Raw genomic sequence first — 25,849 nt, 5'->3', positions numbered from 1 at the left:
TTGGCAAACATTTTATCAAAGATGAAATCCACCAACCCTAATCCCAATGAAGTTGGAACATTCTTTAAAACATAATGACAGAATACATGTTCGAAAAAAGCTTAGACAGGGGCAGCAACTGTTTCAAATCAACCTGTTCACCTGTGGAAATTTCGAAACAAGTGTTTTTTGAGCATTCTTCGACTTTTCCAGTCTTTTGTTGCCTCTGTCCCAGCTTTTTTGGAACGTGTTGCGGGCATCAAATTCAAAATGAGTGAATAAACAAATAGAAATAAAATAAAGTTTATCAGTTTGAACATTAAATATATTTTCCTTGTAGTGATTTCAATTGAATATAGGTTGATTCATTGTATTCTGTTTTTATTTACGTTTTACACAATGTCCCAACTTCATTGGGGTTTGTAACATTTTCACAGACTGTGCTTTCTTCTGGAGGACCTCCACCAATGACTCTATAATTTACTGCAGTAGAGAAGTGCACAAATACTTGACTAGAACTAGAGACCATCTTGCAATGGGATTACACGAGCAACGTCAAATCAGGCCAATGGCATAAAGTGGGGGTCCAATGATCCATTTTACCCCTAGGTGCCCTTGCTTAGATTACACCCATAGACTGTACATAAAGACACGCATCTTCGAACTCTGCCTTCATTCTGATGTCAACTACAAACATGAAGTTTTTGACTGCATCTTGCACGGTTATCAGGTCTGGGGCATAAAGTGTGGGAGCCAAGGCCCCTATCCTACTTCCTACCCCCCTAATTCAGGCCCCCTTACTCAGACCAGACCCATCGTCAAACTTGACCTTCATTCGTTTTGATGTCAATTACACACCTTGTATACACGGCGTGGCCGTCAAAGCTGTTAATAATAGATCAATTTTATAAAGCTTTTTTCTCAGTACTCAAAGACACTTAATGAATGTAAAATATTCCAAATGCCTTTTCATTACCCACTGTCCAAATCAGGAGGTCACAGATGGGGTTACAATGGTGCCTGTAGAGCGAGTGTTTGATACTGAGAATATGTTGTTTTGCCCATTTTCAGACAAAGGATAAAATTCATTTCATGGCACTCTTGTTCCCTTCTTACTTATCTGCATTGCTGTATAGCCTGTGAGTTTGGTCTTTGTGTGGGAGTCCTCAGGAAGCTAGTTGAGGCCACTGAGGCCATGTTTGACGGACAGTTATGTGCATTGAGGTTGGTTTGTCGAGGAAACCCAGTGACAGATCAGCTCAGTGCAGCAGGGGAGATCAGTGTTCCTGAACTCTCCAAGGACACTTTGCCCCCCGGCAGCCTTGCCTGTGGTTTCCTACCATACACACTATTGAGCATTAAGCAAACAACAATAACAAAAACATAATTATCTTTGCTAAAGCTAATCCTCAGTGTCACGGAAACGGCAGTTTATAACTGAAAAGGGCAAATACAACAGCTACTTGTGGTGATAGGTCCTGTCACCACGCAAAACCTTTATTTAAGGAATCAGTTAATCAAAACATACTGTACATTCTCATATAATGGATATATTACATACATATACATTGTGTTAGGTACTATAATGTTAAATGTAAACTATAATGTTGATAGCTGGTTGACTGACTGTGCATCTGCCCTGTATTAGTAGCATTTTCCGAACAACTGCTCTTGTGGTGGTGCTTTGCATGCAACACAGAGATTTAGCATGGTTGCAAACGCATTCATATCTAAGTGTCTGTATCTCTGACTACTTTCGAATAAGAGGCGTTGATACAACTATGTGCCCTTTAAAAAGAGACAATATATATACAGTAGTAGTTACATTCACACGGCAGTGATAGGCAAACAGTAAAAGACACAGATGGCTTGAAAGAGGCTGGTTTTAAGTGCTACATTGTATGTGTCTCTTATCCTTTTCTGAGAACTTGAATATTTGTGATCCACACTGTTGTTTTTCATAAAGAGATTTCCTTCTCCATTGACAGCAATGGAGGGAAAAGAAAGTCCATCATCGACACCCCACAGACCCTGTGGTGTTTTTGCAAGTCACATAGCTCCTTAGTTCCCCCTTCCCCTTTAACACTTAAAAAAGGGTCCAGCATTGTAACTTTTGTAACAGCAAGAGGTACAATGTTGTGTCTTTATTCTGGGACTGGTTTGTTGGAATTGGGGGGGGGGTTTAGTAGCAATTGCATCTCTCCATCCGAGGCCCAGTGGTACTCATCATCTCCTTATGCCTCTGATACCTCCACACAGTGTCCTTTCACAGTCCTCCATCTATAGCTGAGTGGTTTTGGTAGAGCGCCTGGTCCTCCTGTCACGTCGTTGAGCGGCAGGGAGGTGGGAGTAACGTGGCGACCATCCTCGGGACTTCCTCTTGGAGCTACGTGGCTTGCTAGGGCCTGGGGGGGCTGGTAGTCAGGCCTCCTCGGCTGTGGCGTCTATTCCAGCGTAGGTGAAGTTCTCAAAGAGTGCCATGTTCACATAAGCCTGGAAGAAGGAGAGAGGCTTATGTTTTTAGATTATAAAAACACAATGAATATGTCAAGATATTTAGATTCACGCAGGAAGTATGATGGCTCCCTCTGTGTCTTATAACATGTTCATGTCTGAACAGACCACATTTGTTGAAATTAACTACAGAAGTGTCAAAAAACTGGTGCCAAATGGTTGAAGTTCAATGTAAATAATCCCAATAATAACAAACTGGTGCCACCCCAGACATAGACCCCGTGGGCTTATCTTTAAGAGGTTGTAACAGGATCTAGTTTTTATTTAGAGTGCATATATTGGTATCATAAACTAAATGATCTAAGGAATCCATCAGTACCAACCACCTCATGCTATCTTGTCAGGAAGGGGGCTAAATAACGCTCCAAAATTAGGCTAATTGTTGGCGAGGGCAAAACTGGCAGGGCCATATTCAAATGAGTCCCATGACCTCTAACCTTAAGATATCTGAAAGAAATGGCTTTTATGGGTTCCCACAAGTCTTCCCTTTACAAACATGCCCACTTTCAAATAATCAATACAGGTTGGGGTAAAAAAAAAAGCAGTACAAATGTGTTATATGGCCTATTCTAAAATTGTGTATTTGAATATTTCTGTATAATGACTTCCATATTCAGCATTGAATGTCATAAATTGGATCTGACTGGAAAGCTGAGACTCTTGTGGATTCAATGAGCCCAATTGTGTTCATATCTGATGATGTTAGTCCCCATAGTAGCCATTTCATTGTGTCAGAGCATTATTTGTATAAAATGAGCTGTTGTCACCTCTAGTATAATCACAGCCTTGTGAAACTTTACAGCCACCAACTAGAGACCTAGGGCATTCAACAAACATCTTCACTTTAGATTTACAACTCAGCTCACTAAAGCCTCTGAAAGACAAATAGTCGGTTGGCCCGCCAGTGGCCAGTTGGAACGTTAAGAGTTTAATGTTATTCCTGCGTGTGTTAGCACCCGCACAGACTCATGCCACCCCTGTCAGTGCCACAATTGGGCCACCCAAGTCAAAAAAGTCTGTTTTAGAATACACACTTCAATGTGACTATGCTTTTAGCCATTTTAGAGTAATGTTTGAAAGTGGTATCAACAGGACATTTTCCTATTGTTCCCTTTCTGCAGACATTGTGTGAATGCAGACTTACCTTCCTGGCCTCCTGCATCCTGTTGAGCTGGACAGATATTTGGGAAAAGGGGGGTCTCTCATAGGGACGATCCCTCCAGCACTGCTTCATCAGCTCATAGCTGGACAGAGAGAGACATGAATGAATAGGGTAGATCACAGGAAAGAGACAGAATAAGCTAATCGCTAGCTCAAAAATGCAGACTACTTACACTTCATCATCACAGTTTTTGGGTTTTTCCATCCTGAAGCCTTGTGGCAGTTTTTCATAAAGCTCAGCGCACGTCATCCCACAATATGGTGTGCCACCTGATACACACACACACACACACACACACACACACACACACACACACACACACACACACACACACACACACACACACACAATGAGAGAGAAAGCTTTTATGGTGGAGATGATGGTGATTTTGGGTTGAGCAATGGTGAGGATTATCACTATATGTTACCACCTCAGACTGCATGCTTACGTACCTAAGCTTACAATTTCCCAGAGGAGAACCCCGAAAGACCACCTGGGTGAGAAAATGGATATTTGTGAGGTAGGATAAGGAAGAAAATAAAAGGGTTTTATTGGTAACTTGTGGAAATAATACTTAAGGTAATGTTTTCACAGGGGACTTCCTTTGTTGATCTGCGATAAGGTTAAAACCACTGAGTGTCTCAAAACATAAAACCACCTTCTTTCCTGCAATCTGATTAGCGACAAAATTCAAGAGAAATAACGCTTGTTTCACATGTCACGGTGCTGTGTGGTAGATCATATTTGCAGACAAGTGTTGTTTGTGCTGTCTGCCTTTCTCATTGTATTTGTTTATCTCTTCTTGGTCTGTCTCAGATGGAGTTCTCTGCCTCTCCCTTATACTCTGTTTCTCGTGCATATGTTTACAACTCTGGCCCTACAGGCAGCCTGCACACTTCTTCCGTTAGCTGTCCTGCGCTCTTCAAGCTTGGTCGCTTTGTATAAATAGGCTCCAGTTGACAGACCAACGTCTCGGTCTGTCTGTTAAGGTGTACCCAAGGCTTCCTGGTTGTGCTTATCAGTTACACAACACACTGTTATCACTCCACCAGTGACAGAGGGATGATTTGTTTGCAATGTGTGAAGCCTGCCATGCCACTCAATATGGCCCCAAAGCTCTCTGAAATATTTCCTGCATTTTCTATACAGCAGTTTCAAACGCAGGCATAATTAAAGCTCCTGTGTGACAATACCACAAACATTGTGAGTTTTCTCTGCCCTCACAAATCTACCTGTTGCAGTGAGTGCAATAGTTAAAAACAAGGATTATCTTAGTTGAAAAAATGAGTTGATACTGTACACTCACACATCACTCTTTGTAGTATACACGCTGTAGTTCAGGGACTCAATGGCCATCCAACGTACAGGCAGCCTCCCCTGAAAGACAAGCAAGATATTAGGAAGCTTTCAGCTATGTGGACTTACTGACTTTCTCATGCACGTGGAGAGTCTGATTGTGAATTTTTAAATATAAAATATATAGAAAAAGGAATAAAATATGCTTAAATTTGTATTATAATATTTCAGGTTCTTACTGTACCTATCAGGGCAATGTTGTACACACTATGCTGCAGTTGATGTTTTTACACATGACTGCCCTCTACAGGTCATCTCACATATTACCAGAATTGTCTGAACAAACCTTGTTTAGGTTTTTGTATTGCATTTAACTCGATGCGATGAGAGTGGTGAGTGAGAAAGTAATTCATCCTCACAGTAAGTTGTCAGTGAAAATATTATAGTCTTTCTCCCAATGGCATACTAATTAATTACCATTAACCATTGTGTGGTACTGGTAGACTACAAATCACAAATGTATATTATGTGCAGATATCCACTGGTAAATGCAGTCTGTCTGTGCAATAAATTCGTTATTTTGCTTTCACAGAAGAAGAAATGTGCGTAGCACAATGACAGATGCATTAGTATTAATTCACTCTTATATAAGCAAACTCTTAAATATATAGATATACAAAAATGTCAACCAATTAGTGCACTCTGACTGGGTTATGACTTCTCCAATGGGTGAATAAAAGACAGTGGGCCCTTAGGTATAGACATGTAAGCCCCCCACCTTGTATATGGAACCAATCACCCAAACTCTATTCATTTTGCATCCCTTTACAGTAATTTTGCATCTATTTTTAGTCATGTTGTGTCTCTTTGTGGTCATTTTCCATCTGTTTTAGATGTTTTTCATTTCTATGTTGTCATTTTGTTTCTCTTTGTTGTGGTTTTATGACTATTTCTAGTTGTATTGCACCTCCTTGTAGTCATTTGGTGGTTGCTTTACATCTTTTTGTGGTGATTTTGGGTAATTTATTATGTTCATGGTTTTGGTTGTTTAGTGTCTATTTTCAGTCATTTTGGGTAGTTTGTAGTCATTTTGTGTATATTTGTGGTGATTTAGTGTCTCTTTGTCATCGTTTTGCGTTGTTATCAGCAACTTTTTGTGAGTCCGGGCTCCTGACCCCTGGGCCTGTGCTCAGTAGGCCTGTTCAGTAATCCATCCATGACCTTACCACTCACCATTGTCTTCTTAACGTAAACCTCCTCACCGCGGGACAGGCCGAAGTCTGCTATCTTCGCCACAAGGCTGTCCCCTACAAGAACATTCCTTGCTGCCAAATCCCTGTGGATGAACTAGAAGCAAGAGAGTGGAAGAGAGAAGAGGTGTCATTTAATTAATAACTTTCTTAATTTTAGTCATTGAATTGATTAATTTATTAACTTTATCAACATCCACTGTCATGGGGCCTGTTGAAAAAATGTATTTTATGAGAGACTTTAAGAACAGACTGAGAGGTAAGAAAATGTAAATAAAATGCACTCATCCATACAAATAAGCAGCCATACACATACATGCGCTCTCTCCTCCTACCTGTTTGTCACTTAGGTAGTGCATCCCAGTTGCCACATCAACAGCGAACTGCAGCAGCTGCTGGGAGGTAAGCGTGGAAGCAGTGCCATGCTCCTTTGCAAAGGCAGGATCGGTCTCCAGCACTCGACTCTTCCTCAAGAAGTCTAGAAGGTTACCATAGGGAGCATATTCGATGGCTATATACAGGTAACCTGGAAATCACAGTGAGGGAGTAACATTAGGAAGAGGAGTTTATGCTGTCAGATACAGTATTATATGGAAAGGATATCAAATAAGAGTGCCATAAATGTCCCTTTTTCATGATGTTTGATGTCTTGATAAGACATTTAAACTTGCTCTAACAAGCTGTTAGCAGCTCAGCTCCCCAAAAAGTGTAACCCTGAGCTTGGCTGGCCTGCCTGTTACAGCTGGTAAGGGCCTTGGCCTTCAACAGTTCTGTCTTGACAGAGGTAAACCAGACCTTTCATGAAATCCTCACAGAGATCTACCAGATGGTTGAAGTTTTGTTAATAGATGGAGGCTTCCTGCCAAAACCAGAGTTCCTGCAGGTCATGAGGCATTTGTGCTTGTTGGAAGGGTTTCATGTTGATTTCACCAAGACCAGAGAGAGTGCCAACACAATTAATTAATACCATATGTGGAAGGAAAGAATAACGGGGCGATTGACAGACTGGTCAAAGAACTGGAACATCACACAATTATGTTCCTTCTAAGCTACAAGAGATTATGTTAATCAGGGCATGCTGTGTTTCCTGCAGAAATTTTTTTTTAAAACAAATGTCTTTGCTCAAACCAAGCATCTTAGTACAATAAAATACTGAGAGTGATGCTGAGTGACCAGTTTCCTAACCGCCAAACCTCTTTAGGCTTAGGGTCGACTTTTTCACTGTACAATCAATAGATGAATTTGCTCATCTTGGGACCATCTTCATTAAAATAACTCTTATGGGAGTATATCAGCATATAGTCTCCAAAGGTCAGCAGAAATGTTGTGCTATAAAAGCTGATCCAGAGGATGCTGACTATTTTGTTTTTTAATCTTTACCTTCCCCTTGACATTTGAGTGAATCTATCAAATATCTTCTATGTTTATTTCCTCCTCCTGTCCTGCCGTTCAACAGTTCAATGCTGAATTACCCTCTGCATGCACCTAATTCTTTCACAATGCTGACATCTGAAGAATGAATTTGTTCCAGATCTCTGTAAGATGAGAAGGTGTATGAGCTGAAAACAACACTTTTATATCTTTCCCCCCTTTTTAAAAAAAACCCAACAAAAAACAAATTACAGACAGATGCTCAATGGATCAAATGAATGAAACCCTGGAACCAGAAGAAAAATTAAGCAAAAGAAAAAAAAAACTCCATAAATGCCAAAAACAGCAATTGAGTAACAGCTAGTGCTACCACCGCAAACCAATGACTTTGTCTGTTGAAATAAAATATGATAAAACAGCTGGGGCAAAGGGAGAGGCACCACAGGCAGAACACATACAAATGGTATGTCTTTCCCTCTTAATTCCTTCCTTTCAATCAGTTTCTTACAATCAGTTTGTAGGTTAAGCACCAAGTCTTTCCATACTGTACGGTAAATGGAATGCATGTTAACCTTTCAAACAGCTTTCATAAAAGAGCAAACCTTCTAACAAGATAATTACACAAGTTAAACGCCAGATGTAAACATGGTAGAGTGAAGTTCTGCGGAGTCAAATGCTACTCTAAAGTGAAGCCGATGGGGAGAAGCATAGACAAATTAGTCAGATGTTTATTTTTCACGGCTGATTTGGCTTTGCACTGTCCTCACTGATGTACTTTCCACACTAGACTTCCTCTCCCACATGGTATTAATCTCTGATCAAACAAAAGCAATTCAATTATTCGATGTAGAAGCCATCGGATGTAGCTGTGGGAAACTGATACTCCATGGTATGAACTGAGGGGCCACGGGAACCTTATACACATACATAAATACATTACACAGCAGTATGCTTTTGTGGCACATGGACAAATCAAACAAATGTGATGCAAAATGCTTCTGGCATGATTATTTAGATTGGACACACACTGGTGCTTTCCAGGTGCAGATGAGAGAGGATCAGATGGGAGTATCTGTCTGGATCTCAAACAGGAAGAATTGAACCTGTTCCTTTATCGCACTATATGCAGGGTTACAACTAGTTGAATCAGAATGGTCTCATCAGGATATTGTCTGCAAGACAACGACTAGTCTGTTAAAATCTGGAACAAAAACCATCTGGAACAAAAATATCGTGGCAAAATACATTTAGATCATTTTGAATATTTGGAAAGGCCCACATACAGTATATTTTGCTTTACATACCAATACAGTATATGGATGAAATCATAACACCCCGCAACATCTGTAACCAGGTAAAACTAACTCTAAATTGGGATAGTTTTGTCAAAGATCTATATTTGTATTATTTCAGATATATGCTGTGTATATTAAATATAAGGTCATAACCGGTTTATATTGTAGCATATTCAAGAATTATATAATGTACATACTATAATACATTCAGCAGATTCCATCCTTCTGTCATAATACATATATTAAAATTTGGCCAGTATCCACCACATGGTAGATAGAATATACAGTATCACATAATATACAGTATAAGGCATAGACACCAAATGAAGAAGGTAAGATATTATACAGTACATACATACAGCCTTCTAAGTCTTGCTCCCAAAAGCCTACACATTTGTATGGATAATGAATTCCCCATTGCTAGATATAGTACAGTTATAGTATTTCTTCAGAAGTCACAACTCAAAAGCTCATCAATACCCATAAAAACCACTAGATGTCACTCACTCACCTCTATTTTCACAGGCTCCTATGAGGTTGATGATGTTGGGGTGCTGGCCTAGTTTACACAGCACTTCCAGCTCCCCTGCAAAGTCTCTGTGGTCATTCTCTGAGGCAAACTCTGCAGGAAGATCAGCGCGAACGGCATCATTATCCAAAATGCAAGCAAAGCAGTTTCAGTGTGTTTGTATGTACTGTATAGTGTGTGTACTGTTTGTATTTGTGAGTGCTTGCATGAATGTGTGCCAAAGTTACCTTTTAGCATCTTGATGGCTGCGCTCATTTTACTGCCATCCTTCTTGATCATGGCTTTGATGACCTGGTTTTGAGAAAATTGTTATCTTAAAGACCCTGTGTGTAATGTTTTACATGTATTAATTGTGTTAAATTGCCAATGGGTGAACAGATTGTGACACAACTTAAAAATTGAGACCTTCACCAACTTTCTTGGTTGCCTACTTCTATGTTAAGGTTCTGGGAAAGATTTCCCAGGAACTTCAAAGGATGCACGCTCCCGCATCCCTTGCCTTTCTTCAGCCTGCCTACAGCCAACAGTGATGGCTAAATCCCCTAACATTGACAAATTAACTGATAAAAATTGGGGGAAAGGATTTTGTTGTATCACCACAACACACCAGTCACACACATGCTGTTCTCCCATTATGCACAGCAGCAACCCAGAGATGGACCTTAGGTTGGCAATTGTCTTGTAACAGCAGCACATAGTTTGCTGCTCCGGCAGGGAGTTGGGCAGTCTGGGATCAGATCCCCAGTTATGGGGTTTAGGCTAAGGTCAGCTAATTCATCCAGACTCCCAGGGCTGATCTGGCTGGCTCACCATTTGTAAATTACCTTATCAGAAAATGTTACTAAGCAACCAACGTCAGATCCATGCAGCGTAGCTAAGTTACAGCTAGCTGGATAACGCTAGCTTGCTTGCCGGTTGATGCCGGTCAAACATGTTCAGTCTCAATGTTTTGGCTGGTACTTGCCTGTGGCTATCAAAGGTCTGAACACACGAGCACCAGCAACAGAATGCTCATACAGTTCATTAGCAGCCACCGATATTATTTATATTCAGAAAGTAAATGAAGAGCCTAAACACCTGGCCAAAGTTGCCCTCTCCGATGACATCTTCGAATTTTATGTCCTCCCACTCCAGGATTGGATAGGTGAGGGGCTCTGGTGTTGGTTTGGGCCTCCGTGTCAGGGTCAGAGTTCCTGAGTTAAACTGCAGAATAGTCTCCTCACCCTAGGGGGTAAACATAGTTTGTATTCTTAAGCTCTGAAATAAAAACAAATAGGATTTTCTCAAAACACGTCAAATCATATATGATGTCAACAAGGACTCAGATCCTTACCGATCCAGACTGGTAGGTGAATGTGCGCCGACGGTTGAGCAACGTCTTGCGGATGAAAAAAAGAGCTAACAGCGCCAGCAGGATAGTCACACAGGTGACCGTTACCGAGCCAACCACTGCCACCAGCAGCTGGTAGCTGTCCCCAGTAGGCCTCCCAGCCACACCCTGGGTGGTCGGGGTTAAACTCTGAATGCCTTTTTTGGCAGAGGGAAGAGATGGAAGGGGAAGACAAAGGGGCAGGATGGAAGATGGAGTGAAAAAACAAGTAGAGAGATGGAGATGATTTTCAGACAGTGGAGATAAATAGGCTGTGTATGAATTATTATCCAGAGTAAATCCCTGTCCCTGTGTGGGTGGTCCTGTTCTGCGCCACCTGGGAAAAACCCAATATTGGCCAAAAGTAAAGCAGTGAAGAAACTTTCCACTGGGAGCTACTTTTAGCCTGAAGGGAAAATAAAAGTATGTCCAAGAAAACATAAAAAAGTACACTAGATTATTCAATCATCATTTTGAAAAAATTAGTCGGGTAATCCAGAAATATATTTTGCTGTACAATTGCTTACAAAGGGCTTACAACAAGATATTCTCAAACTTTTCTGGTCCGACATTCCATATTTAGGTCCAAAATCCGTTATAACAAGATATCTCTCATGTGAGTTTAAATTAATCGAAGTATCAACTTGTCAGTCGTAGCGACAGTAAATTCCTACTCACCATCTCCTTGTGTCGCTGCTTGAACAAACTTGCTCCACTCTCCTGGCACTTTGGAGAAAGCCCTCACCCTGAATTGGTAGAGCGTGCTGCCGTTGAGAGCTGTCACATCTTTGGTGGTCTTGTTTCCATCGTCTGTGTCCACCCAAGGATGAGGACTCGCCTGGCCCACTGGTTGGTACTCTATGATGTATTTAATGATGCCTCCATTGGGATCTTCAGGGGGCTGCCACTTCACCTGGATGGCTGACACAGACAGAGGCAGGGCCTGGATGTTGCGTGGGGATGATGGACCTGAGACACAGAGAGATTGTAATAGTTAAGGCAATCAACAATGATTCTGTAAAACTATATTCTAAAATAAAATTACTGCTCCAATAACAATTTTGGTGCTCTGGGAAAGCCAACCAAAAGCAAGGATTTAACAGCATTCACTGCCGTTCTGTCTGATTGATATTTTTCTAACTTGTTCTTAACTGGATTATTTCTTGAGACCTAACTATCAGCTGCATAATTTATCCTCAATTCAATTAAAGTTTGTGGGCAGGGAGAGAGTCACCAAGCAACCGGCAAGCAACTATTAAACTCTTTTAATGAGTGTTTTATGCTAATCTAAAAAGCTCTTATAATTCAATATATCTTTTACTCATCATTATAACTAAACCACTGTAAATGCATTATAATCTGCATTGAACATCCTGCAACATTTAAAAGGAATCTTCCTTGCAGCTTATTAACAGCAGAGTTTCTAGTTACCCTGGCTGTTGATGCGGAAGTGGTAGGATTTGGATGGTGGCCCCTGGCTGCCACAGTTGATGAGGCGCACCACCACGGTGTAGTCTCGCTGGTACTCCAGGTTGTGGAACTTTGTGGAGAGCACAGTGAGCAGGGTGGTCTCCTCCAGTAGTTTCTCATTGTGGGGTGGAGGCCCAAAGAGCTGCACTAAAAAGCCACTGGCTGTGGCGGCATTAATGCCATTGTTGGCGGGCAGTCGCCAGCGTACAGTGGCATTGCGGCCTTCCACCGAGCTGATGTCAATCTCAGGTTGAACTGTGGGCTCTGCAGCGACAGAGAACACAGGGTGAGCTGAGAGGACGAGCAGCTCCTTGTGAATTTCTCTCATTTACGTCAGTCATGGTTTCCTAAAATTGCCCCCTGAGGGAATTGGTTCTGATCCTTTCTGAATTCACTCCCATGTTTTTAAGGGTGCCCTACTTTCCTCCTGCTGTCCAAAGACATGCATTTGATTTGAGATCTAAATGTGTTTGCATGTCTGTGCCCCCAATACAAACTACATACTAATTCTAAACATGATTTGTGTATGTAGTCTGTTTATATAGGGTAAAATGACAAGATAAAGAATACTCAAAGCAGTCAATCTACAAATTAAAAACCCTTGTTTTTCTCTTACAGTGCATTGCACAAAGCAAACAGAGGAGTTCACAGCTGGGAAGGGTCGCCTCCCACAACTCAAAGCAACTGTTGAATTTTTGTGGAAAGGATCAATTGTTGTCTCTTTATTTGGCATAAACATTCTATTTTGCAGTATGATAGGCATCTATGAACACAACATACAGTATTTGGTGCAGGATTATATTTGCATCATATGCCATTTTGAAAACTGTTCTGTGCTCCTTGCATACAAGTCACTAATACAAATAGTTTGTGCTTGTGCAAGAAACTGTGTGAGGAAACTTTCCCTTGTAACAAATACAATTTGTTGCATTTCGCACATGGATCTGACCACATATTTGCAAAGAGTAAAACTCAATAGAAGTACAGTTTAAAACTATAACAATCCAAAACAATCACATTCCCATTTCACTTTCTCCTCGATCTTTTCTGTACAGACACCCAGATATGCTCTCTCCCTCTATACCACAATCACAGAGGAATCTAATCCCTGACTACCACTTAAATGCAGGTTCTTGCTATTCATTGACTGGTTTTGTGATTCCTAGCTGACTTCTAACAAATGTTTGTTTTTTGTTGTTGTAGTTTTGAGCTTATACAGACTTAATTTTATTTGAGCAAAGAAGTGCCCAGGGATCATTTCAGCCTAGCCCTTTCATTTCTATATTTGTCCCTTACTTGAATCATCACGACAGATATGGCCACTGGGGAAAAGACAACTGGCTCCTTAAGGTCTGGGAAAAGCATTACTCAGCAAACTATTAGTCTAACCAGACACAAGATCATTGTGCTTAACGCTAAAGTTTGTTTCCCAGACTATAGACAATTGTTCCCAGGCAGGCTTTCCAGATAAAAATACTCATATTCAGTATGTGTGTGATCCAGTTATCTGTGGGTCTTACCAGGACAATCAGTCTCCATGATAGCCTCTGGCCCCGGGGCCCCCTCTCCGCCTTCTCCAGGACGACTCAGCTGGACACGGACGCGGTAGCGTGTTGAAGGCTCCAAGTTCATCAGCGTGATGGGTTCCTTGTCACTATAAACTGAAAGAAAGTTGATGTAGGAAATGCTGATTACATAAGATTGTATTTATGGTTTTACAGCACAAAGTCTTGATAACATTTTGTTTAAAACACATCTGTAAGTGTTTTAAATACATAGAATATACATGTAAAATTGACAAATAATTTGTTTCTCCCTGTAACTACAGCTTATACATAATACATAGTGTATGTAGAATGAAAATAAATGTCTTTTTATAATGTTGCTTTATGTGATAAAGGCTGCCTAAATTACATCTTTGAACAATATCTTACCTATGATGGAGGACCAAGAGTCTCCGTTCTCCACAGGCTTATAGAGGAGCCTGGTGGAGACAATAGGGCCGTCTCCTCTGTGTGAGTCCACCGGCATCACCAGCAGCTGCTTACTCCTTTTTTCCAGCAGTTTGGGACCAGAAGTGGGCACAGGGGGCTCTGAGTAGACACCGCAAAATATTTATTTAAAATGTTACGTAAAGGTAGAATAAAAAAATGTATATAAACTAATACAAAAGTAATCCCCTTTCAATCATCACCTATGAGCCACTAGAAGTGTGTGGTTGTGACTGTATCTGCAGAAACCCTGCACTGCCTGGATTTTCTGTTTTCTCATTTTGAGGTGGAAAGGGACATTTCCAGGTGTCGCAAAGCAGAACCAACACAGCCCTGGTGTTTAATCCCCAACCAATAACAGCGCGCAGGGTGAGCAGCCCTCTGATTTCCAGCCACACCTTTGTCACGCCCACCCCCCTCAACGTTGCATACCAACACACACTGTACAAGGCAGTGTGTCTGTTTTACCAACACACACACACACACAAACAGAAACAGGATGAAGCCCTGCATTCACTAATATCAGACAGTGCAGCAACTTTCAGCAGGGTTGTGCAGACGTGTGTGTGTATGTGTGTTTATTTGTGCTTGGAATGTAACCGCTATGAAACTATCAGAAAATATAGTTTTATTCCTCTGATTCACTTCTTTGTCCTCACTGAATGGTGCTCTCTTATTGTGATGTCTTTACTAACAGTAAGCAATACTCATTACACATCATACCTATAAGAAAACACACACTGACCTTTAATGGTGAGGTTGAACTTGCAAGAGTCCTGGCCTCCATTGGTGGACACCCTGCACTCCCACAATCCTCCTTGTTGAGCACTCAGACGAGGGATCTCAAACAGGGCAGTACTCTTATTTGAGTCCATGACAGTGCGAGAGGGCTAGGAGTACAACACATAACAATAAAATGCAATGCACAATGAAAAACACATTTGCTTTGCATTTCCTTTGCATAATTATGCTGCTGTTTGAATTTGTGCAAAGAACGCCCTCACTCTGAGAGATTTATATTTTCCTGTGTTAAGTGCTGGTACAATTCTTTATCAGATTGCTTCTATTATCATGGAAACAGCACGGAAAGAATCACACAGAACTCTTACATGTCACTTATAGGCAAGACGTGGTGACTGCTGCACTGTAGAGTGATACAGCCTTATCTGGTCAGGCCATTGTGTTGTTGACTTCCTCTGAGCTTGACTCAACCTTGTAATCATCTGCCCAATCTTAAAGGGGAAGTACAATTTAACTTTATTCTTTACGTAGCTGATGTCACAGAAACTGACAATGTTCCTGGAGGTCCACATAGTGCTTTATTTATTTAATTATTTTTACTTAACCATTATTAAGGTGACCCATTACATTTTACACATTAAAGGAATGGTTCAACATTTTGGGAAGTAATCTTCTATTCTTTCTTTCTTACTTTCTAGCTGAGAATTAGATGGGAGGAGCGATACTGCCCTCATGTGTTGAGAACCAGGGGGTGATAACCTTAGCTTAGCATAAAGACAGGGAAACTGCTAACCTGGCTCTCCCCAATGGAAAGAAACTATATTAAAAATGCACAATAAATTAACAATAACATATGATTGCCCCCTTGGCCCATCCATAGGCACCCCAGGGTGCATCCACTTTGGGAACTAGATCAGTCTCTCCCTGTGTGGCCTTGTATGCAATCTCTGTCTGACCTAAATTTCATCCAACCAGTGCATTATTTTATTTGGTCTTGGCAGGAGTTTTGCAAGCAACTGCCAGTCTTTCTACCTTTAAGACAGTACTGTCCAACTTTCGCAGCTCAATACTGTTGTGGCTGGGCAGAGGGTTGCCTGTGGCTGAACAGAAGATCTTTGGACTGGAGTTCAGATTCCACTCCAAATTACTATCCAAATCCAAGATCTGGGGTGCCCGGTCTGAAATTGGAGAGAGGCATGGGACAGAGATTGAGAAAAGACAACGTGAGTAGGGACAGAGGAAAATGATGTGAATCCCTGGATAGGAAAAATCAGCAGCAGCAGTTTATTTCAGAACCTTAATTTCCCAGAAGATAAAGCTGTAGCTGCCCATAGCTACAGCATTCTTCATTCTAACTTAAATATGTTTTTATTTTATTCAAAATATCTCCAAAGATTATGTTTTATCTTTAACTGGCTTTTTCGGTACAGACAATGACTATTATAGCTTCAAAACTTTAATCCCCTGTTTCACCAGACAAGCTGGCTTCATCAGGGCTTCATTGGAGTTCTGCCATAAACCCTGATGAAGCCAGCTTATCTCGGGAAACAATTTTATTCACCCGTGTTTTGAATGTTTTGTAACTTGTGCATGTTACCAAATGTGATGGTGGAGGTGGTGGTGAAATTTGCTGAGCAAGATGATGAAAATGGAAACGATGAGGAGAAATAATATATAAACAGTACCAATGCGGTCAGTTCCATCCTCCTACAGAGGAGCCAGAGCTAAAGAAAGAAATTAAGCAAAAGAGGGATTTACATGATGTGATGATACCTACCAGACTTCTCACAGTGCTGTCCTCTCCACCCTGTCGGACACTGGCATCCACTGAAACGGTTGCAAACTCCTCCATTCTGGCATTTGCAGCTCAGCCTGCAGTCTGGTCCATACATGTCATCATGGCAGCCTGACAACAGAAAACATAAAAGTAAACTGCATAATGTGACAAACAGAAGGGTAATGTATGTTTATAAACCTATTACCCCACAGAGACACATTAAAGTGATGCAGTGCCATATGCTCACCCCCCTCACAGCGGTTTCCAAACCAGCCGCTGGCACAGGAGCAGCCGTAAGGGTCTGGTAGGCAGAATCGAAGCCCCTTGCAGTTCATCTCGGAGCCACATGACTCCTGGCAGTTTCGGCCAAACATTCCTTCTCTGCAGGCTGCAAATCATCAGAGAAAGACAAATTCACAAATGTGTTTATTTTAATTCCTTGACTTTTGCCGTATCATGCCTCAACCTGCCTTGCAAAACACCACAGGCGACGCAGTAACTAGCCTGCCAATCAACTCATCCCCTAACCTGTAGATGTAGATTTTATAGTTATATTTGATTGCATTAATTACGTGGCGATTATGAAAAATAAATAATAACATATACATAATTACCCAAATGCTGTGAAGAGGTAATGTTAATCTAATGTTTTCCATTCAAATGAAGGTACCTCACTAGATTTAGACCAATATAGCGCAAACGCAAGTAGATTAACATCACACCATTACGTCACAAATTAAACCCAAGACAATGGGTTGTTTTGACCCAGTGTTACTGTTTTGCTTTATATTATTGCTGGGCTGTGACCAAATATCTTAAAAATTCCACCCCCATCAGCTTCAGCTTTACTTTGTGTTTAGTGCTAATGAACAAATGTGAACATGCTAACAAGTTAAAAGTTCCAAGTTACATGGTGAACATTATACCTTCTAACCAACATGTTAGCATTATCATTGTGAACATATTTGCACACACGCAAACTTGTACAACTATATATGTGAGGACGTTATATTGAGTACAGTACCTGTCTCACAGCGCGTTCCCATGAATCCTGGAGGGCAGATACAGTCTCCATCAACATCATGACACACGCCGCCATTGAGGCACTCTGGACAGTCCTTATCACAGTAAGGACCCCACTTCTTACTGGGACAGTCTACAGAGCAAAAGAGTTTCATTTCCTAAGAAAAATGTACATGTAAAAAGTGTAATGTGCAAAATCCATTCGTTATGTCCTCCTGCTTGAACCTGCCTGTAAAATGTCAGTGTCAGCTTTAAGTCTGTGTCCTCGACTGGCCATCTTAGAGAATACAATACATTACACAAAAGACAGTGTAAGGACTCCAAATACTTAGGTCTTTCAGATGTGTTTGGTGTTTTATTGTTTTTTTTTTTGTATTTTGGACAGTTGTTCAAGTACAGGCAGTCTGCTTATAATATAGAATTAATTTAGCATCTTTTGCATCTAAGGAAATAAAAAAAAGACATTGAATTGTGAAATAACAAATGCAGAGAAAAAAACACTGCATTTGGTGGAGAGAGAGCAAGTGAATAGGGGAATCTCAGAGCTGAGCAGGTGCAGGGTGGAGATGGTGTTAATACTGTTGATGTCTCTTTACAATACTGAGCGACAGGAAATGAAACAAACACATGCTGTCTCACTAAAGGACATTTTATGTTCAAGCTCAAATTCAATAAGCATAAACCCAACTCTACACACTGTAAGAGTAGATGAGAAGATTGATGGCACTCTCTTGCCTAGACATAACATCAGTGTCTCTTCCCTCTTGTCTCCTGTCATTGAGATTTATGTACAGTATAAAGACAATTTAAAGTGGCTGTACTCAACATTCAGAACATTAATATAGCAGCAAACAGATATAGTGGAGGAATGGCATCCTGAGCAGAGAATGAAGTCACTCTTCCTCTGTTTGTTGTAATCTGAGTTGTTCTTTATGTTTTGATAGGTAGATAGATAGATTAGTGATTCTAAATATAGTGTACACTTAAAGCTTTTTAGTTGGGCCTTCTTTAGGTGGCTAAAATATGTGTAGCTGCTGTCTCTGTCCACAGCAGTAAATTGCTCTCATAACTATCTCTTTAAGCTTCTTTTTTCCCACCACAACCTTCCTTTTTAATACATCTACACTGTATGTGATGTGAAGAATTGCATGAATCTTAATCAATCTGGTAGAATGTGTATTGAGTCCCTTTTGTGATACCTCCTTCTTATATGTAGTGTACTAGTAGTACATTTCTGGGGCAGAATGTGTCCCAGAAATGTACAAATGTTGTGCCCAATGGTTGTAAGGCCTTGATACAGTCTGACCCTAACTGTGTAAATGGCTGTTAGTTTGGTCATGTGTGTGTGTGTGTGTGTGTGTGTGTGTGTGTGTGTGTGTGTGTGTGTGTGTGTGTGTGTGTGTGTGTGTGTGTGTGTGTGTGTGTGTGTGTGTGCGTGTGCGTGCGTGTGTTTCTATTTTGTGTGTATAAGTCAGAATCCAGCAAACCTCTGACAATGAGCCTCATCCAGGCACCCTGGAGGGGGCTATCCCCCACGTAGCTGGCACTGTAGATGCCTTGATTGGCAAAAGCTGCATTCTCCACAGTTAGAACAGCTGTGCGGTTGACCATATCATTCCAGTGAGTCATGTAATAGTAGTTTCCTACATGAAATACATGAAAAACATTAATGGCAAAGTTTCCAATGTGTCAAAAATAGTCTTTTGTCTTTATTTGCACAAGGATCTTATCAAAAACTTATAAATGTATGTCCGCCATTGGTGAGTCTCTTAACTGTGTCTGTCTTGAGTTGTGTAAACTGGCTTACCATTGTACTTCCAGGTCACATCTCTCTTTTGGGAGCTGAGTAGCTGCATGCTGAGGTGAACTGTCTCTCCTTTGTTAGCTGTCAGTGTGAGGTGATTTGGCACAAAATTTGCTATAAAAAAATACAGACACAGTTATTTTCCAAACATGACACATTATCCAAACTGGATGCATAAAAAAACTGTAGAACATCAATACTATGGGCATAGTTAAAGCCTCCTCAGTTAAAAACCTTTTGTAGAAGTTTTACAAAATCTCCACTCACCTCTGCCAAAGTTATTGATCATTGTGACCGTCTCAAGTGGGGGGACTTCCTGAGTGGATTCACAGTAGAAGATACCGATGTGATCCAGCTCACGGAAGTCTCTGGCCAACGCCTCCTTGTTCCTGGGCTTATGCACTTTAAAATTTGGCTTCTTGGGGAATATGAGGATCTTATTATCCCTCTTGATGTCCAGCTCACACTGGGAAGGGCTGCGCTCTCCATTAATACAAGAGATGGAGAAGTGATTGACGTTGGTGACCTCCACTGTGGAGATCATGGTCAAGTCGATCACAGCATCTGCAGGACAGGGCATTGTGTTTGAAACAGTATTGGAGTCATGAGGAGCTTGACTTGATAATCAGACTACTTTGATTCACAAACATTTTTGAGTCAGGAGATTTAGCACCAAGCATTTTTTCTTATTTAGGCAAGTAAATGCACCACTTCGGTAGAGCGTGTATTGGATTTCAGCACAACTCAATGAAACCAATAAAATATATATTTCTTAGTCAGTTCTAAATCCAGTTTCTATCTGTCTCAGCATTTCTGTGATGTGTTATTGTACTGATCACTCTTTATAAAGCACTTTTCAATGTTGTTTTTACAGTTAATTGGAGCAGGTTTCAAAATGTTTGTATTTTGACAGATACTCCTGTTTCTAACACTGAGGTTAGCACACAATATAAAACATCAGTCTGGCACATGTGATAGACTAAGAAGTTTGAATTCTGGATTAAATTATGCAAAATAATGCCAACTCATTTTCACTCACCAGTTTACACACAATCAGTGTTTGTAGCCCAAAAGTACAGAATCTGTTTCTGCCACGGGCTACAGTATGTCTTGAATCTCATAGTGTATTCATGATAGAAGTGATTCTTTGACTTACAACATCTACACTTTGACACCTGAGATGGGGATTGAGAAACTTGCAAAATCAGCCCCCTTGAACAAAATATCAGTTCAAAAACAAAAAAGCCTCAAGGAATGTGAAAATTTGAATAATGTGCCAAACCCAATAATGTCAGTTTGTTCAGCATTCCTTCTCCCTGGTATTCTAGCCCCAGGCCCACAGAACAATGGCAGGAAACATGGATGAGCTCCTGTTTTCCCAAAGGGTTCAGACATCCACACTCCTTATGACTTTGACAAAAATACAACATATAAAATGATCTAACATTTAAATTGTGTAGAGTTGAATGGGGAATTTGTCTTTTTAAAAACACATATACTGTATATCACACAACTAATGCCGACTTTATGAACAGGATTTTGCTCACCTTAGAACTACCCAAACTGTATTCAAAATAAGTTTCCTCTTACCTGATAAATCAAGGAAGCAAAATACAAACAGCCACAGAATCCTCATGGTATTTATAATCCCCATTAGGAAAAAGTTGTCGATAAATCAGGTTAACGGAGAGAGTACATCCACAACGGTGACGCTGCGTCACGACGAGTAGTGCGCCTTTTTACGCATAACTTGACAAATCACCCAGAACTCCCGTTCAGGTGTAAAATCTCTTCGGGAACGACTACAGCGGTCCTGTATAGATTTCAGCGATGGTATCACGCTCCGTCACACTAAGCACGAGTTGGACTTACGGTAAAGCTCAGCTTTCCTCTGGGTGGGAAAGGAAGGAAGAGCGTCACCAGACAGCGGAGGACTACTGGCGCTCCAGACCTCCCCGATCCGATTAATGTATTTATGAGACACTTTTTGTTCCAATACAATACCAACCACTCGGATGTCTTTGCATACAATTGATTATTGTATATACATCAGGGCTGTCTACTGTTTTAACAGTGGAATGATAGTGTGGTTATCAATTCCAATCTTATGTGGAACTGTCATCTATTTTAGCCTACTATTGGACAGTATTATCTAGCCTACTTTCTAAAGTTAATAAGGTGATATTTTCTTGAAGAATAGCATTTAGTCAAAATACATCTAGGCTGCTACATTCTTAGAGTTGTAGGTTATACACGACCACACTAGGACCTTTACTTTGATTTGTGTGCCCAAGACCTGCACTTTGCATGTGTCCTCTGAGGCCACATTGCATTTTTTTTTGCTGCCCTGATATCCTCTGTAATATACTGCAGAACACCAAATGCAGCAGCAGCTGGTATCATGTTTTGCCAAATGCAACAGCTTTGTTCCTTCACTTCAATGGATTTGTTACAATCCTTGCAGCTTTTATAGTCACCCCCCACCCCCCCTGCGCTGTTATAATCAGCCGCAGGAAATGATGAACAATATGCTTGTTGTGTCTATTCTGCCATTTCTGCCCCAATCTTTTAAAAGTGCTGCACTGTCTCACTTTGAAACATCCAGTTGGAAAAAACGGCACACGCCTTTTCTCATTTTCTCTGCACAAACCAAAGGGCTTGATTTGATGTTTTCTTTGCATTTCTTTGAGACTTCAGACAATTGAAGTCTCGACTTGACTTATTGTTTGAGATATCCTGTTTTCAATTTCAGGAGCTCATGTCTTTCTTTGGCCTGCAAGGAATATTCTATTGTATGCTGGTCAAAAAACACAGAATGCAATAATCTAATTATTTTGAAAGCATGGCCACATCTGAAAAAGCTAATTATGTCAAATCCTACCTGGTACAATGTCAAGTGCATGTATGCTACACTGAAAACCATAAATAAAGGTATTAAGAAATCAAATTAAATCCGAAATCGGTACAACCAGGCTGCAATTGTTTTGTCTAAAAATCAGTGTTTCCATTTTGACTCTTGGCAAACAAAGGGTATTTGTACAGATCTTTACTGTCCCTTTGACCTGTTAGTGTGACCTGTGTAGCTCTGAAGCCAGAATAACTTATTTTAAAAGACCATCTTATTTCCTCTAAACACTTCAAACACTCCCACTGCAAAGTTCTGGTTGCAGCTAATACCCATACCTATATATACACAGTATATATACTATACCCAGTGGTTTACATGTGCAACAAACTACTATCAAACTGGGTTTGCACATACTTGAGGTAATTATATCTGACAATTATTACAGAATTCTGTAGACTGTAGTGATTAAAGTTCAGGGAAACAAACAAGGAGGAGAGCAAAGGAAGGAGTGCAAAGAGAAAAAGATTGAAAAGTGCTGCGAGTTGCAGACACAGCTTGGTGGAGCCTCTATAGGAAGCCAAAAGGGAAAAGACCAAAGGCTGGGTCAACACAGATGCTTCAGCCTCTGGCTGCATTAAGACGATCAGGAGCCAGAAACCAGCAGCGAGTGCTTTTGTGTGAGTGTGTGTACTGTATCTGTGCATGAGTATGTGTGCATATATGTGATGGTGCATTGGAGTGAGACAAACTGTATGCATGCATATGTAATTTGAATGTATGTGTGTACATAGAATACTGTGTGTGTCCATATATATAGAGTGTGTGTGTATGTGAAGGAAATGATTCTGTTGGGGTGTACATGTACCGTTCAGGACACTGTGGTCCTCAGACATTAGCCATTGTATCCAAAAGTCTTTGTTGCCCTAGTGTAATTATGAACCGTGTTTGTTGTTAAAGTGAGTGCTGCTTTCTTTATAACACTACCAGACAAAGACAAGGCTTAGTGTGTCCCCTGGCCAAGTTCAAAAAGCAAAATATTGCTTCCCCAGGCATAACAACAGTGCAATACAAAATGCAAATCTTAAACAACCTGCAAACAATCAAAGACAGAAGGGTGTGTTGTTTCTTGAGGCAAAAGAGTATTCTTGTGGTTCATTATAGAGGTTTATATGTTGTTTTTATATTGGATTGAGTTGAATTACTGTAACAATCTTATACACAGTATGCATCTTTTAATTGAAGTGAACTGATGGAAATAAGATTTTATAAGATATTTAATTGAACTCCCTGTGTCCGTGGTTGTCTGTGGTATTTGATTCTGTATCTGCTGCAACAGTTCGCGTTGCCACTCTTAAGCATCATGCAAAAACTCCATTGAGAAAAGTCATTGTGGGGATATGTCACCTAAATAATATGTGTCAAAAAGTAAATTTATAGCAGCATGCCTCTGGGCATGTTTTAGGGGTTTCTGACGTTTTTGTTGTGAATGTAGTGGAGATGTTGATGGCAAAGCTGGGGCTGTCTGGAAGTGAGGCCCGCAACAGAGGTGGGAGGTCTCTGAGACTTTGTGAGAAAGTTTGTATTAAATTCCCATTTCCTCTCATTGTGTGGCGAACTGGCCTGGCTCCACACGCACTGATCCTGCTGAGCCCTGGGAGCCTAAGCAAGGGTGTCAGTCACACCTCTCAGGGCCCTTAAATCAACCCCCTTGATTCCTCCCCAACCCTTGACCTCCACCCCAACGTACCCTATGTTGTCTGATAGAGAAACCCTTCCCAGATCACAGAAACATACAGACATGGATCAAGTGTGAGTGTTTCCTTGAAAGTGTGATTACATGTGTGTGTGTGTGTGTAAGTGTGTGTGAGAGAGAGTAAAGTAATTAAAGAGTGAATGAGATGATGAAAGACGTAAAGAGATTTTAAGATAAAGCATGTGTGTGAGCATTATTAGTAGAACTTAAAGACCCCCATCTTACAAAGTTGGATTTCCCGAAAGATAAGTGCTCTAAAGCCTTGATAAGTCTAGTATTATGTCTATGGAGAGGCTGAATGTGTTTTCTTTTTCAAACACAAGGAGATTTCCAACACAACATGGTGACAAACTGATAGCCTCACCCCAGCTACATGTTCCACTGGAGTTGGGCCAGTGACCTGCATTTCCGACCGTAGCCACTATGTAATACCACACATCTTAGTGTTGTTCCTCGGGCTTGACTGAGATTCCAGTTCCCAGTTGTTCCTGGTAGATTGTGGATATCGATTATATCGTATCGTCCATGCCAGAATCAATATATCTGTCACAGTTATGCAGCATGTTTTAGCAACACCAATGGCATAGCTCTACTGATTGTTGGTGTGATGTTGGTGTTGCTTTCACTTTGCTCCAGACTAAAATACCTCAACAATTATTGGTTTGATTGGCATGGCATTTGGTAAAAAATATCCACGGTGCCCAAATAAATCCCAATGACTTTGGTGAGTTTCTTCTGGTGCCATCCCAACGTTGGCATTTGTAGTTTTAAGTGAAACGTCTTAACCGGACACAGATATTCATATTTCCGTCAGGATGAATTGTAAAGTCTTTGGTGATCTTAACTTTTCCTCTAGTGCCACCATCAGGTTAAAATTTCCATTTCTCAAATACTTTGGTTTATGACAAAGAGAAGAAGAGAGAAAAGTTCTTGTCACGTGAAGGCAGCTTAATATTGCAGCCTTGATATAGCATTATGAGGTTGCATAAAGATACAATCTATGACTTCCACCATATTCATGCCAGCACTAATCTTTTTCAGTCATGCAAACATATTTGGAAGATGCCGCACTAAAAGAACAATTTAGGACATTGAACCACCTCGTTGGCCAAAGCAATAGAAGACGGGAGTATCTTCAGACCGCGACAAATGGTTACCAACCTTTGTCACATTTCACTTCCTTTCCTCTCCCATACATCCTGTCACTTTCCACTGTACACTTTCTCACAAAGAAGAACTGCCATTCAAGCAACCTTAAGGGGAACACGTGTTCAGTAGACAGATGAACACATTGAATGATGGGAAACGACTTGACAAGGGACAAGAATATACAAAGTCATCGTGGCCACGGGGTGAGTGGGATGTGCACAGTTGATGAGATACAGAAAGACTTGTGGATTATGAGCTATATTATCACACACGCACACATAAACAGCAGCGAAGTTTTGGGAGGGTGATACAAAGTGAGTTAATGACAGGTTTAACAGGTTTTCAGTTCCCCATGGAGGGAGTACTTTCCCTCCATCCCGCCTATTTCCTGATTCTCCACCAGCAATCTCATCACCATTACATAGTGAGTCAAGACTGGCCATATAAAGCCATGCTTAACCTCATGGTCAATTCAAGCCAAAATGTTGGCTGAATTCCAGTGAGCAGAGATGATACTAGCATTCAAAT

At 40.8% G+C, this 25,849-nt stretch overlaps 1 protein-coding gene across 2 annotated transcripts; it reads right to left on the bottom strand.

Annotated features, from left to right (window-relative positions):
• Window positions 1-1,547: 1,547 nt before the first annotated feature.
• On the bottom strand, window positions 1,548-21,393 carry tie1 (tyrosine kinase with immunoglobulin-like and EGF-like domains 1). 2 transcript variants are annotated; one of them, XM_083940718.1, is made up of 24 exons: window positions 21,162-21,393; window positions 19,839-20,135; window positions 19,575-19,685; window positions 19,255-19,410; window positions 17,769-17,900; window positions 16,992-17,132; window positions 16,745-16,873; window positions 16,000-16,145; window positions 14,972-15,116; window positions 14,170-14,328; window positions 13,756-13,896; window positions 12,197-12,499; window positions 11,444-11,734; window positions 10,730-10,923; window positions 10,474-10,620; window positions 9,624-9,687; window positions 9,379-9,489; window positions 6,537-6,727; window positions 6,185-6,298; window positions 4,962-5,032; window positions 4,108-4,148; window positions 3,828-3,924; window positions 3,638-3,737; window positions 1,548-2,472 (listed from the first exon to the last, which is right to left on the bottom strand). In XM_083940718.1, the coding sequence occupies exons 1-24, from the start codon at window positions 21,223-21,225 to the stop codon at window positions 2,401-2,403; spliced, it is 3,417 nt and encodes a 1,138-aa protein (XP_083796844.1). In that variant the 5' UTR covers window positions 21,226-21,393; the 3' UTR covers window positions 1,548-2,400. The 2 variants fall into 2 exon arrangements, with proteins under 2 accessions (XP_083796844.1, XP_083796845.1); XM_083940719.1 differs by lacking the exon at window positions 12,197-12,499.
• Between the last annotated feature and the right edge of the window lie 4,456 nt (window positions 21,394-25,849).

The sequence above is a fragment of the Echiichthys vipera genome (assembly GCF_963691815.1).
Source record: "Echiichthys vipera genome assembly, chromosome: 3".
Taxonomy (NCBI): domain Eukaryota; kingdom Metazoa; phylum Chordata; class Actinopteri; order Perciformes; family Trachinidae; genus Echiichthys; species Echiichthys vipera.
The sequence above is the reverse complement of the archived record's forward strand: the minus strand, read 5'-3'. Positions and strand labels throughout refer to the sequence as shown.

What these genes read in the sequence shown, in the direction of transcription:
- tie1 (XM_083940718.1), bottom strand. Translation starts at nt 21,225, where the DNA reads ATGGGGATTATAAATACCATGAGGATTCTGTGGCTGTTTGTATTTTGC. An exon ending in GAGAGGGCAACTTTGGCCAG is followed by an intron (nt 9,688 to 10,473) that starts GTGTTTAGGCTC and finishes TCTCAAAACCAG; the next exon opens with GTCATCAAAGCCATGATCAA. An exon ending in AGGAGCCTGTGAAAATAGAG is followed by an intron (nt 6,728 to 9,378) that starts GTGAGTGAGTGA and finishes TGTGATTTCCAG; the next exon opens with GTTACCTGTATATAGCCATC.